Consider the following 15,895-nt stretch of genomic DNA (forward strand, 5'->3'; position numbering starts at 1 on the left):
CAGTGGATTGTTATTCACCTAGTTGGCCAGGTTTAACAGCAATCCTTACCTATTATGTCGTCACTTCTGGATTAGTTAATTTATGTTGTTCTAAGAGAAATTTGTGGCTTTCAGTTATTCTGTGAATAATAAAACAGCTATGAATTAACAAATGTCTGATAAATGCTCTCTAAGGTGGCATGGTGGAAATTCTCTAAGCATAGCTAGGGACCTCAATCGTTATGTAGACACACACATACCCACAGGCTAGATATTCATAACATTGCAAATCTAAACTTGGATCTCTAATGAATCACTACACATGTGACTCATGCCTTACATGGAGTTAAATGAGAATAATTACAGAGAGATTTCAACTCTGTAGTCGCTTCTGAGATATTTGAACTACATTCCCCACACGCTATGGCCTCATTGCCTTTTCCCACAACCCTTTGCGCCATCCTACCGCTCTCAGAAACAAGAAGGTCGCACATAGCAGCGTTGTATTGAGGCAGAGGAGAAACCAAACTTTGAATCATGCTGGGACAAGCTGTAAGACGATTCACAACGTCTGCTGTTCGTTCTTCACACTATGCTGAAGGACCAGGGAAGGTGAGATTACGTCCTTGAAGCAGCATTATTATTTCAAATGTGATATTTTACGATGCGGCCTTGTCTGTATCCACAGCCTAACGTTAGCTGCGTTAGCTAGCGTTACTTGGAGGTCATGTCCGTCATTTGACAGGAGCCGCATAATAATCCTAACACAATTAGCCACGCACATAGACATCTATATTTGTCTAATTTTACACGGGAACAAAATATTTAAATTTGACGACAGACTTCTGACAGAAAGTGTTTTATTTTCTGGCGGACAGACTTGGTGTTGGTTAGCATTAGCTTTGTGGCTCAAAGGTGGTTCTTAACCAGCTAACATCTCGATAGCAGGCAGCTATACAAAAATACGTCAGCTAAAGATATCTGACATGCTGGTATGCATTTAATCTGATACAGATATCTCGATAAGACGCCAGAACATTTAGACGTTTTCACAGTAGTATGAATATTATAGCTCAAAAGACTTGATTTGTGCTTCCGGCTGTAACTTAAGGTCACAGCAGTACTTTGTCCTAACTACAGGTGAAACAGGAAAGGTCTTCCTGACGTTTTAGGATTAGACTGCCCGTATCTGTTTCAACTTATTTGATTGCTGATGAAAATAAGACCAAAAAAAGTATCTTTTAACTTATAATTCTTTACATACTGCAGTGTGCTTCCACCAGAATGAGATATTAAAGATTGTTAACTGATGCTGTAGTTATGTCTGATGAAAAATGTAATGGATATCATTTATGTGGAAAAAAAACATGAGTTTTTCAATGTGTATTTTTATACACTGTATTGTTAAGTGTGATGGAGTGTATCCTAATTGCATTTTACAAGGAATTCCTTCGGTTTAATACGGCATGTATTTTGTTATGTAACCATAGTCGTATGAGGAGTGATGTCCAGAATTCAGAGGAGTAAATGTTCATGCCCCCTTGATATATACTTTAAAGTTATTTTTAATATTCAAAATAATTTCAGGATGAAATTTGTTAAGTACTTTAAATGCATACAAAATAATGCACACCTAGAGACCCCTAGGAATAACTCACAGTGACAAGTGCAAAACAGCCTTCCCATTCACACATAATTCACAAATAAAATATGGGAATGTAAGTGTAAAAAGAGCATTGTCACTTTAACTTCCCAGGTAACCTATAAACTTTACATGTAAGTTTCACCCTGAGCCCTTCATTCATTTTATACTGCTTGTATTATTTCAATGTACTACAGCGCTCTCTGTACAGATGACCTGCATACACAGACAGGTGACAAATTAAAGGAAAAATCTGAAAAATGAGTGAAGAAAGAAGATGACAATGCCCCCATCTACAGTGCGCGAGGGGTCACTAAAAGGTTTGAGTATGAAAACGATCTGGATCATATGCTATGGCCTTAGTACTAGATCTCAACCCAGTAGAACGCCTATGGGAGATTTCGGGCCAACATGATTAACAGCACTTTCCACCACCATCATCAAAAGACCAAGTGGGGCAATATCTTTCGGAAGAATGGTGTTCATCCCTCCAGTAGAGTTCAGAGATTTGTAGAATCAGTGTCAAGAAGCATTGAAGCTGACACTTTAGGTTGGTTTTTCATTTAATGTGTCACCTGTTTGTAGATTGAGATTTTATAAACAAGTTGTAAAATATCCTGTTCATTGTCAGGGCCACAAATTTTTAAAGTGTACCAAATATGGAAGTCAAGTGTTTTCTATGACGTGCAATATCAAATAGTTGTTTAGCAGTGAAAAATTTAATCAAAACAACTGCATTAAATCTTGGGAGTTTCACTGCATCATCACTTGTCTTTTTACAGAATCTGCCATTTTCCGTGGAGAACAAGTGGCGTCTGCTGGGTATGATGGTGTTGTTCTTTGGCAGTGGCTTTGCATTCCCCTTCATTGTTGTCAGACATCAGCTCCTGAAGAAGTAAAATGGCCCAGTGCTATTATACAGCCTTCAAGGTAATTATGACTGCCATGTTTATCGAGCATATCTGCTTTCGTTAAAATGTCAGGATGATGTGGCATTTACTTCAGCCTTCATTTGAACAGTGACCTCAGTCAATGACAATCTTTCACTGCGCCTCTTTAGCTTTTTGCTCAGTGGCATATCTTAAATAAATTACCTGTATGTCTCAGAGTGAAGGTAACAAATGTCATGTGGGTTCATATTGCTGCTATGTTGTTTTAGATAAGCTTGCACTTTAGCAAGTTAATGTGACAGTTTATTACAGACATTGATGTGTATCAGCTGGGAGTAGGTCTGAGTTGTTGTTGTCACATTTATCTTCACTGGTGTTTACTCAGAAATTGCTTTTCTGTCATCAGATGTGTGAAAGGCATCACTTTTTGTCCTATTTTCTTGTTCTCCCTGTAGGTCATCAGCTGGAACATATTTATCCATCAGAGTTCTGTCCCTGCAGAAGAATGGAAATCTCTTAATTGTCTTTGTAAATAAAGTTTCCTCAAATATGAACGTGCCTATTCTCATTCCTTGCATAATGCAGGCATATTAAGGTGCAGGTTCTAGGATATGAAGCAGAAGAGTCTCTTTATTGTGATCAACCATTCACTATTTCACCATTGGCTGAATATGGTGTATGATTTGATATTCACAAAAAGTAGTTGGGGTCTAGATTTATGGATGCTGGTGCGGTGTCAAAAAAAAAAAACTGTCCTTATTTAAGTGCTTAGTAGTTCCCTAAAGACTCATAAAATATGTATGTGGTTGGCCTGTTGTTGGTGAACCCATAAATTGTAAAATTTAAATAAATAGATTTAAGCTCTTTGTTGCCAGCACCTGAAGCAAACGAAGAAAAGGGAAATTGAAAATTGGTGTGAGAGGGCTTGCGTTGAAGAGTCCAGTCCTCCTGCTCTTTCAACTCTTCTGATAGGTATTGTTCACCCACTCTAGCTTAGCTCTTCAGCTGAACTCTACTGAATAACCTTTTTCAGTTCAATTAACCCTATGCTTCTGGCTATAATTATCCAAGGACAAAGTATTAAAAAGGGAGGTGTGGCTGCACAGTTGCTGAAAAAGGGTAATGTAAAAGTCCATGCACCTCTATTCAGGTCTGCCTTATGCCTGAAGTCATTTTTAGAAGTCTGATAAGGCTGGTTTTTCATTTGCTTGTGCCTGTATAGCAAAAGGGTGCCTGGGTTGGCCCAAAGACATAAGGAGAGGCATACGGGGACAAGCTGTAAACATGAGAAACAACCTGGCGTGTACCCTTTGTCACCCCTCTCCCTGATTTTCACATGCACAACTCTCAGCAACTTGTAAACCTGTCGGGCGGTTTTGTGTTCTCGTGCATTTGTAATGAAGTTATACTGACTGTACCTTTGGGCTTCCTGGATGGAAGAGCATTCAGGTCGTGCATCTCATGCTAGGTGGTGATAAAATTATCAGACATTTAATGGGGTCAACAAGTGGGAGCCAATATTTCACAGGTGTGTTGTATTGTCAGCACGTAGAATAGCTTGACCTTTGTTTGCAGCTCAAGGGTAGAGACAGAGGCTTTTCTGGTTATAAACACTACTCAACACATAATAACAATCCATATTCTCACAGCTTATTAAACTGTATACACAAATACTCCACACACACCACACATTTTGACAATTAACAATTAACACCTGCACAGATGCAAACATACATTAGATCAATATAGAAGTCTCATCTGTGCTTCGTGTAAGATGCAGGTGCAGCAACATTTCCATAGGTTTCTTTAGAGAAAGTAAGGTGGGAAATGGGAAATCTTCCAACACCACATAATGCATGCAATTGTCATTCTGCTTGGTAATACCTCAATAGTATTTCTGTTTACCAAGAAAAATACTCAGCCTTAAACAATTCTTTCTCAGAATGGTCCTTATCAGTATATAATAAACTATCATGATAAAGTGTGCAAGCCTGCATTAGCTGAAGTCCTCCTGACATGAGCCATACTTCATGCTGACTCTCTTTTGAGTGCATCTCAAAGATCCATTTACTCTGTTTGCAGAGAAAGAAAGAGCTCTCAAGTGCCATTAGAGACAAATAAGCCTCACTGAAGTGATACTCCATCCAAAATCTATCTTCTGAGTATCAAACACTTGCCCCCGGCTTTAGTTATTTTTGTCCTTAAAAAGCAGATCATTCTGTCCAGTAGGTTACTTTGATTCCACTTTGTTACAGTAGTAAACATTTGAGAGATTCACTTTTACAGTATGGCACTGATTGAACTTAACTACCAGAAGTTAAAATTTTACAAATGGTTCATTTGGGTGCCACACTACACCCCAGCACTCAGAGTGCTAATTTAGGAATGTCCCCAACATAGCAAAAAAAAAAAGAGATTATAAAACAATGTGCATTTGCTCTGCCCGAGAGTACAAATTTAGACTGGCATTGACACTTTTAAGGATCAGGTCTGAGAGGAGTGTCACATTATCTGGGCATCCGAGAGTAAAAGAACATGCACTGAGCAGCAGGTACTATTTTCTTTTGTCATAAATGTTTGATCTATTCTTTGCCATTATGCACTCTAACTGGGGCTTTTAAGAATCCTAGCTGATGCCAAGCTCCAGCAGTGAGGACCAATTAGACACAATGGTGCTATCTGGACAAGGACCAAGCTGCAGTGCAGTGCTGGCGACTTATGAAAAGTACATAAGGGTGTGCTGGCACAGGGCATGTAGCAGGAGGGGTGCTACGGTGCCCACTGTAGTCTACATCACACATTTTAGATGGGCTTGCCATATCTCCACTGAGTGGCACTTTGAGCAGTTGCAGGAAGGAAGCAGAGGGGGGAGACAGAAAAAGAATACATTACAGGAGGATTACGCATCCAGCATGCCAAGTCTCTTGCAGGAGTTTGTCATGCTGCATTTAGTATGTAAGTGTGTGTGTGTGTGTGTGTGTGTGTGGGGGGGGGGGGGGGGGGGTGCTATTGTGTGTGTCTGTAGTTTTTGTGTGGTTTGCCAGAGTTTACGCCTTCATTATAGTCAATATCTGTTAAATTCATTATCGTAATTGTCTGCCCAAATGCTTTACATTCCCTGGCGTACAGGCACTAATTAAAACAAAGTGCAGTCATTAAAGATCAATTCCATACCAGCTTATCACCCTTCAGTGATTATTTAACTCCATGCAGATGCATGCTAACAAAATGAATTACTGCATTGCACAGAACTACAAAAGTGAAAGCCTTTACTGTATAATAATAAGAACACATTTGCAGCATTTTTATTTTACCTTTTATCCAACAAACCAAAACAGTTTTATGTGTTCTTGCACATATTTAAATGACCTTATTTGCAGTATTTGTGGCCATTCATTGCAGCCTCTGTAGACTGTTCAATAATAGACTTTTCTGCATCTCACGTGTGGAATCTAATTATAGACTCATTTGCACTTCAGAGGAGAAGATAGTGGGCTTAGCTTGGTGTAAAGCATGCACAGCCGTCTCATATAAAGACTGAATTTTATTGAATCCCCCCCAGTAAGCAGCACATTTCACAATCCAGCCATAGTATTATAGTCAAACAATTATCATTGTAACCGTCAGTTGGTATGAGCGGATGCAATAGTGATTGATGGTTAGATAAACATTTACTTACTCTGAATGAGAGTGGGTGCCTGACAAATACTCTACAGACTAAATTACCCCTCTGGGTGCGTTGGATGAGCTCTAATAAGCGCTTTGGTGTAAACATCTTGCACAGCAGCATTTCATTGTACCACCCAATCAATGTATTGCATCCAACACCAGGGAAGCTCTAGCTGTGGCCTAACCATCATATCAGCATGATGACAATAAGAGGTGAAAGCAGCTGTCTCCAGTCGCCGAACAACACCCTGACACTGCACCGTCAGTCAGTAAAGTTTCAAGGACGCGCTGAACTCCCCAAGTTTTCTGCTAAGCCCATCCTCCCTACCTTCTCTGTTTACCACACTCTACCTTAAAGATGCTGACTTGTGGAGAAGCGCGGAACTGTCAATGCAGGAAGATGAAGTGTACATGCACCTCCCACTTCGTCAGAGTAGGGCTCTACTGCCTCAGCCAGGAATTCTACACAATTAGTCCAGAACCTCCAGGGGATGGCTGCTCATAGGAGATGAATACTTGCAGGATACCAAGTCAACTCATATGTGTGTATGTGTGTGTGTGTTTTTGTATGTCATGGGGGGAAAAAAAGAACTGCAAGAGAGACACATCTGATGGCACTGAACAAATAGTTTCCAATAACAGTAAGACAGGAAAAAAAATTGTTTCAGTCTTACCTCTTTTAAGAAAACTGAGCTTACATTATTACAGGACATATTGCACTCTGCAGTCTTTATAATTCATTAATGTTGCAATATCTTTGCCTAGAGAAAAAAAACTACATAAGCACTTAACCACCTGAAGGAGACCTGCCCCCCTTTTTTCACCAGTGGCAGATCACAAAGAGGTTGTGAAGCCAATGGAGAAAAAAAAAAACTGTCATGTGTCACTTATGCTTTTTTTTTTTTTTTTGGCACATTCAGTTTGATATAAAAATAACGGGTGCAGAGACCTGGCAGGGACTCCAGTCGAGATCTAAAACTGGCATAATCTCTACATCTGCTCCAGCCCACTTTAGACCTGAGTGCAGTCTTCAGTTCAATAATGTAACACTACTCACAGTCAGAGTTAATAGTAGCAAGTTTCGGGGTGAAAAAGTTTTCATTTTAAATAATCATGCCCACTTCAGTCTGCGCTCTCCCACTGCAAGCCTTATGTTAATGCCTCTGAAAGATCTGATGTGGACACATGTGCATTTTTCTCTCTTACTTCATACAATATACAGTGCATTTTGAATTTAGCTCTGTTCCCTCTCAGTGAAGAGCATGAATTTTATCTTCCATTTTACCAGCTGCTAAAATACTTCTTGGCATATGATATCTATCTAAATCAAGTGGTCTTGAAATCTTTTGTCTGTGAGTGTGTGTTGTCTCATTTCCAGGTCCTTGTGACTGAACACCAAGTGATTTAGATTTGATTTTTGTAAAGTGCCTTAATCTCTGTTCCTGTGAAAGTTATTATAGCCTGCCTAATTCAGATAATAGGAACTAGAAATGGCTGATATGAGGTCAGCTATTTCAATTTACCAAACAAAATCTTATTTTCAGTCTCTGGTACTTCACAAAAAACATAATCTATGTTGGTCAGCTCGTTTTACCCACTTATTAGTGATATGTTTTTATGACTACATATAAATGTCAGTGAGCTTATTCACTGTAACAAACCCTTCACAGTTTCATCAGGAATGGGTTGGTTGGGTTCCATGTGATCTACATAGAGAGAAATACTAACAGCGAAAGATATCTTTTTCTCTAATGAAGCTTCTCCAGAGATGCTTTCAGCTGCGACTGAAGAGTGCAAATGTGGTGTGGGAATAAGGTCTGACAATGTGAGACTACTAGAGATGGAAAGTGAGAGGGGTGGCAGGGAAAAAAAAAGGAGGTGCAGTTGATCATTTGTTGTTGTTTTCTCTGCCATGGGTTCCTTTGCTCCCACAGATGGAGAGAAAATATTTGAACCTTTTCTGGGCCAGAAACTGTGTCTGTTGCTCTCCAGTGGTCTCTCTCCCTTGTTACTCTCACTGGAAAGATTCAGCCCACGGCATTTTTCACACACTGAGAGGCATCCACCACAAACCTGCATATTCACACACACACACACACACACACACACACACAACACACACACACACACACATAAGCCCCAAAACAGATGCACAAACATTGTTCAAGTACATCCACAGGAACACTACTGAAATATTGAAATATGTATACAGTATTCAAACACACACACACACACACACACACACACACACACACACACACACACACAAATCACACAAATCACAGAAATATCTTATATATCTGTTAAAGCAACAGCCAAACTCATTTTCTGCGAGTGCATTTATCATGTTTAAGTAAATTAAGAGAGAAAACTAAGCAGATTAAATGCCACTGATGTGGCATCAACAGCTCTCCCTGAAATGGTGCCACATAATGCAAGCTAGCAGTGTCTGCAAGGTATTACATCTTTATTTTACACACACACACGCACACGTATATATAAATATATACATATATAGTGAGAGAGGGAGAACAGTTGAATATATCTTAGATCTGTACTCTCTGGACTGAAGACAGACAACAGAGAGACATCGATGGATGTACAGTACAGAAATGGGTAAAGGAGATGCACAGGTACAGGAACCGTATCTCTACAATTGTTCCCCATTGGGAACAAGGACTGTCCTGAAGTATGAGAGTCAGCACTTTTATAGTTTTTGCTGCTCTGTTTACCATATTTGCAGGATTTCTGATGTAGATCTGCAGGAGTCTCCCAGGACAGAGATGCAGAGGTACAGAGGCAGAGGAGCTGTGCAGTGGTGCACTGTTGTAGTGCTGTTGGGAAGCCTGATAGCTCCCCCATCTGGTCAAAGACAAACTATCAGGCAGTAACGTGATGAATTCTAGCAGACTTGAAATACTTGTCAGTGACAAGGTTACAGCTGCCGCATAGAGACAAATTTGCTCTGCTGGAATCAACACTTTTTATTGTTTAAACAACTTTTCATTTGATTCGCATATCACACGCATGTGCTTTGATTGTTACATAGTCATGTCAATAATAAGTAACTTGGGGCAGGTCAAACTTTGACAAACTCATTATAGAAAGCTTAGAGCAGCACAGTTAGAGTCCATACAAACACAATTTGATCTCCCATAGTGTTAGCTCAGAGTGCGGGATGCAACAATAATTGTTTCCTTTGAACACGGGAACAGAGCACCAACAGAGATACAATACAAGTCACAAAGGCAGAACTGACTGTGCAGGGGAAATATGAATGAAAGGCTTCTGTCTCACAGAGACAGGGAGGGAGAACCGGGGCACAGGAAGACACAGGGTGCTCAGAATGGTTTGTTTCTCTGCAGACCAGTCTCTTCCAGGATGTTCTTTGGACATCACAGATGTTTGGATGAAACGAGCAGGCACAGTTCGGGTTGGCCTGAGTTCAGTTGGGTCTGTGAATGGTGCCTTTCAAAGCCCCGCTGAACCACATGGCGCCCGGGACCACAGCCACAAAGCCTCAGTAGACGAACTCAATATTGCTAGCATAAAAGGATCAAAAACTTTGTTTATTCTTTTACATTTTGGATCCTAAACAGGCGCAAATGTTTGTTGTACAAATTAGATGATATTTCGGATGCACCGCTGCAGGACATGTAATCCCTCTGGTACTTCCAGCATGAAATAACGCTGTAAATAGAACTCTTCCAGAAAATCCTTCAGATCTGCTATCAGTGATGAGCCATTGAAAGTTTTGTTTGGTGAAGAGCAAAACATTATTTTTCACAGCAATTACTCAAAGTTAGATGAATTTAATTGCCTTTCACTTTTCAACAGGATATGGACCACTTCTGAGTTTTGTAAGTTATTCATCTCATTTGATCTTTCAACTTCTATCATGCAGGCTGAACAAGTGAGAATTACTCATCCTCTTTGCAATTATAAAGACATAAGATACAGAGTAAAAACCCTCTTCTCTGATCAAATCGTTACCTGCTGATTTTAATATGTGCGTGGAGTCCGACACAAACAAAACTATCCCACTGCTCCTTTGCCTCTTCACTCCGATTGGAGAGGCCAAGGTATCCAATTAATAAGAGGGGTTAAAGTTGACTTTCCACTGGCTGGTCCAATCACAGTAGGTGTGCCGGTTAATTTGGTGAACAAAGTCATGGCAAGGGGTGGGTGGCCACTTGGGGAAAAGCAAGGTGAAGGAGAAGGGATGGATGAGAGGAAGCATGATAAGGACTGAGGGAAAGATTGCGGCCCCCTGACAGCTCAGCTTGCATGGCAAATGAGTGCGCCGACTGAACAAAAACAGTTGCTGAATCTGTAATGGGAACGATCAGACCACTTTCAGGACAAAACCATGTGCTACAACAAAGACCAAAACTAAGCTTTTGTGTCCACTGCAGCTTGTACTGTATTGTTGGAATGGGTCTTTTTGTGCGTGAAGTTTGTACTTACACTAAATGTCACGCCGATTTCCAGTTTTGCCAAAAATCATGGTTTAACCCAATGTTTGTTACACAACAAAATTCTGTCAGCAGTATTTTATCTCCGCTCAGTCCAGAGCACTTGGACATGAAGGGAATGGCTTTCTGATGTGGCATGTGGCTCTCTCTATTTCAGAGCAACCACATGGGTACACAATCAAAAGCAGCAGTCTCATCACTCTACCCGGGAAGCCAGTGACTCTCCACTCTGCAAAGGAAATTTCTGAGCTTGCAAAAAACATATCACCAAAATGCGGTATATATACACACCTCGCTGGGACTGAAAACCAGTCTCCACTCTTACAAGTAGCCGTGGACGATGCTCAAGCACAGCCATTGTTCCTAAATTCATATAGAGAGAGTGACGGCAGTTTTGCCTCAGAAAGCTGAGAGATATTCCCGCCTGCTTTCTTTTTCTTTTTTTTTTTCCCCCACTCACCCTGCATCCCGCTATCTCCATCACATCTTTCATACTTTGGTTTATGAATCCAAGTCAGACTTCTTTTCAAACTTTGAGGAAAGTGGCTCTGAATAGAACATGTAGCCCTTCGGCTCCAGGGGGCTTCAAGACTCCAGAGCTTTCTTGAATGGTGCATTTTGAAAGTGGAGAAAGGGAAAAATATTCAAAACAAAGAAGGTGAAGAAGTAAAAAAAAGAAAAGTATTTCCACGAATTCAAGTAATGATAACCTTAAGAAAGCACAGGTGATAAAATGATTTACAAAAGTTGGAACCAGAATTTGTTAAAAAAAAAATGATAATAATAAAAAACTTTAGCCACACGTTGCTAGAATTTCACTGTTGTTTCATCATTTCCAGTGGAGATCTAACCTATCATTATAAGCTCTTAAAGAAGGCATTCTCAGCAGTATTATCTTGATGTTATGTCATCATATCATAGAGAGCCCTTAATCTGAATTAATGTTTTCATCTATCCTTGAAAAGCTTCCCCTATGGCTATATCATAATATTTCATTACTTTGGTGTAATTTTCACAAGAATAAATTGAACAGAGTGTGTTGGCTTAATTCGATGCAGCTATGGTCCTTTAGAGTTTGAAATTGAATTTCACTTACCTTCAAAGTCTGGTAACACAATTAAGCTCAGTTCTTTGACTTTAAATGTGATTTTGTTCTGAAGTGTCTTTGTTCTCAATGTCTATTCTTAGAAGTTAATTGCGTTTTCAGCTGGTGTTGTTCAGCAATATAAAATGGGCATTTATGACACCTAGCTTATATCTCTACTCACAGGCTGCCCTGTTGTCAAATACCTCACTGCAAGGTGAAATTAATACTTTTGTATTTTGAGCTGAATGGAATCTGGGTCTATCCATTGGCAAATGAAATGTGTGAGATTTTTAGTTTTAGTATGGCTGTCTTTGTTTTGCTACTAAATTGGTCTTGTGTTCTCTCTGAATTTCACACTTAAGAACCCCCTTCTCTTTAGTGGCTGAAAAATTTCAATGGTTCATTAATTTGCTTTCTCGAGTAAGATCCCAAAAAGGTCTCTTAAAGGTCTCTGAATGGCTGTACAGAGCAAGAAAAGATGGTCTAATTAAACACTGTCCCCCACCACTCTAGTTAACCTCTGACTTTTTTTTTAATGAGTTACTCACATGGAACAGGTTTGAGTTATATTCCATTTATTCATGGACACATAAATGTGAAAAATATAGGTCGGCTCACCACAAAAGCCTCAGTCTTGACCTGAGGTTATCACATTAAGGCAATTACAGTCTGCAAAAGTGAGAGTTAAATATTTGTTAAACATTCCATAATTATACAGTCTAACACTTTATCCTCTGCAGTTAAGCTTGTAACAAATACACGGATAAAAGTTCCTGCACATCTCCAGAGAATGAATGACTCTTAAAGCTCAGGGTGATGAAAGGGACTCAGACAAGAACAGAGGAAGTAAAACAATAGTCAGTTGGATTTTGTAAATACATATTATAGTTGAGTATCCAGCCGGTCTAGTTTCCCTGGAGCCTCCGCAACGACCATCTGTGAGTGAAGCAGAGAGAATAAGCAACAGGGAGTTTGGGAACTCTGGAAGTGCTGAATCAAATCTGCACCACCAGCTGCAAGAGGAGGAAAGTGAGATGTGGAGCTGGGAGCAAATGAAACGAAAGAGTAAGTAAAAGAGAAGACCTACTTTTGATATAGTGGGAAAATAACGCAAGGTTTCTCAGTGGAAGAGGGACATTTATTAGACTTGCAAAAAACCAAAAAAAAAAAGGTTCAAATATTTGCTTAACATCTCTTTCTCGTTTCCATCACAAGGCTAAGCTGTATTACTATAAAACATGCATGACTGAAGCCAGGACTGAATTATCATGAGAGAAATGCATTAACCGGCACTCTGTGAAATGATACCACACAATGCTTTTAGGAACAACTGTGCTCTCCTCTCAATACGGGGACTGAGTGACTGAGAGACTGAGTGAAGGAATGACCAATTGAGGGAGAAATATGGGGGAGGAAGGAGGGAGGGAGAGAGGGAGGGGGGTCAGGGAGTCTGGGAGGGAAGGGACAGACTGCTCTATCATCTGCACCCAGACACCATGGGGATTTAGAGTGAGAGACAGTATAGAGTGGTGGAGAGACAAATCGCTTTTCTTGACCTTTGAGTGAATAGCTACATACAGTAATAATCCACAGAGTGGAGGGAGGTTGGGTGGGGGGGTATGGGGGCATAATATTTGGGTGGGTGGAAGGGGGGTCACTTTCGCTGCAGAGAAATACTCCTTAACACACTGCTGAAGCAGATAAGACTGTGAGGATGGAGGCCTGGGCACTCCTGTGGAGTTCTGTACTTGTACGTGCTTGTTGGTGTTTGATCTCTCGGTCTTAGAGCTCTGATGATTATGTGAGAATTCATTTATCTCAAAGTTTAAAAATAACCAGGATGCCACAGAGCACTGCGAGTGCTCAGATTTGTTCCAGCTGGATCAAAAATCCTCCTCCTTGTGCTTTTGGATGAATTTTTTCCTCCCTGCTAGCAGTTCATTGAGGTCTTGAACACTCAGATTTCCATTTTATGGGCCCTCATTAAATTCTAACTGGTGCTATAACTCTCCTCCCTTTGATTCAAAAGCTCCTCTCTGCACTTTTTGCCATACAGCGCATGGGGGATATGGCCTACAATGAAGTACAAGCAGCGTTGTGGCATTATGAGCCCTTAACTTTTTCATCTGCTACAGTAAAGAGGTTAGCATGATGGACTAGTTACTGGTGGTGCCTGTCACTGTAGTGTGCACTGCACTCTGATCTACACAGTTCTGGGCTTTAAGTACTACTTCATGCTCTGAACAATTACGGGCTGCTTCACTATAGTCTGCCAGGGAGAGAACTGAAGATGTATTGGTGGGAACGGAACCATTTCTACTGGTGAATTATTCATCTGTAACATTACTGTAGAAATGATTTAGATCTTTCTCTGGATTGCTTAATTCACTTTCACCTGTAATTTCTAACAGCTAACTCTATCATGAGTGCTTTTATCACAGCTTTTTCATATGCTGGGAGCTCAATATTAGAAAATGTTGCACTACTATACGCAGGTAACTGTCTTTCTTTCTCACCCTTTCACACACTAAATGCGCTTTATATGACACATTTGTAGCATACTACTCTTGCCCTTTTCATCTTCATTCTTTCATTCGCTCCACTTCTCGAACTTGGCTCAGAGATGCTTGATGAATGGATGCGGCCTGCTTTAAAGAGTTCATCCACTTCTACCAGACCCTGCAGCTCCTCACCTGTTTGCTCCTATAATGCATCATCTCTAATCATCGTCCCTGCCATGCACATCCATTCAGTTTGTGGGGAATCCCTATCAGCTACGCACTGAATGTAGATCTAATGGTCCACAGCTGACTGGGCAGGGAGGCGGCCTGCCATTAAGGCACATACAGTGGGATCATGTCGTACTGCATGTGCCACTGAATCCAACCGGAGCAGGCCCGGTTGATTCAGTGGCACCTCATCACGCAGACACATTAGTAACTGCCACAAAGACTCAAATGACTTATGAGGTTGTGAAAAAGCATCATCCTCCGCGAACGGTGCGCTGTACAACATAATCAATTTCAGGAGACTACAAATACGTGCCACTTTATTATTACAAATAATAAATGAACATTAGGTAGCTGGTAATGCAACCAATTTGTCTTTCTGAGGGTCGCTAATGGCGCAAAACACTCTGCGTGAACTCACGAGAAAGAACGCTGGATATCTTGGCACTTTCCATTAAAAATTGAAATGCAATCAGCGTTGTAATCTTCAGCTGCAACTCTTGAAGTCGGTGGTGCTGAAAAAAACAGTCAGCCAGCTCAATCCAATACATAGACGCTGCATATTCTACATCGTGACTGATTGAGGAACTGACTAAATGTCCCCCGCAACCTGGCTTTGCATTATGATTTTTACAACAAAAATGAGCACACAGCCATGAACTCTGTTTGACCTTCCATAAACGTATTTACTTGTTCTTTAAACTGGGGATGTCCTTGTCTGTGTGCTCCATTCGCTTGCCTGTGCTCATTAAATACCCTCACATCAGGTCGCAGGGTCATGGACACCGGGTTGAGCTGTCTGAGTTATCTGTGGTGTGGAATACCAGAGAAGCCCAAGCACTGAGTGCCAGTCAGACGGCCATACTTCCCCACCCCTCACACTCAGCTCTAATGAAACAGATGAATTATTGCTCTGGGTGTCCAGAGTTTCACAGAAAGTGACGTTAGCAAGAGCCACAATAAAGCTGTACCTCATATCCACACAGAGAGGGGAAGGGAGAGGACATTAGGCTTTGTGGTCTGCATTCACTGTGTACTGTAGTGTGTGTGTGTGTGTGTGTGTGTGTGTGTGTGTGTGTGTGAGAGAGAGAGACTGTACACACACACACCCACACACACCCACACACACCCACACACACGCACACGCACACACACGTACAGAAGGCCCTACTTCCCCTTCCTCCTGCGATTCAGTGGCTCAGTAAAGCCCAGACGTCGTAAACAAGATTTATGTCATTTAATTACGCTTTTGTACAATTACCTTTATTTACAGCTGCATGAAGCAGGCAATGGGGAACTCATGGCAGTTTGAGCCAAACAGAGAGGTCGTAATTTCTGTCCTTTACTTCTCATTGTTCCCGAGATATGAGAGCAGCACTCCTGAGTATGTAGGCTACATGTTTTGCTTGGTGGGGCTGTTTATT

General features: G+C 40.8%; 1 protein-coding gene across 1 annotated transcript; it reads left to right on the top strand.

Annotated features, from left to right (window-relative positions):
- Positions 1-430: 430 nt before the first annotated feature.
- Positions 431-3,065, top strand: LOC111229433 (cytochrome c oxidase subunit 7C, mitochondrial). The gene is made up of 3 exons (XM_022755768.1): positions 431-591; positions 2,404-2,551; positions 2,967-3,065. Exons 1-2 carry the CDS (start codon positions 517-519, stop codon positions 2,518-2,520), a joined length of 192 nt encoding a protein of 63 aa, XP_022611489.1. The 5' UTR covers positions 431-516; the 3' UTR covers positions 2,521-2,551; positions 2,967-3,065.
- The last annotated feature ends 12,830 nt before the right edge of the window (positions 3,066-15,895 follow it).

This window comes from Seriola dumerili, unplaced genomic scaffold (genome assembly GCF_002260705.1).
Source record: "Seriola dumerili isolate Sdu_G_001 unplaced genomic scaffold, Sdu_1.0 BDQW01000017.1, whole genome shotgun sequence".
Classification (NCBI taxonomy): domain Eukaryota; kingdom Metazoa; phylum Chordata; class Actinopteri; order Carangiformes; family Carangidae; genus Seriola; species Seriola dumerili.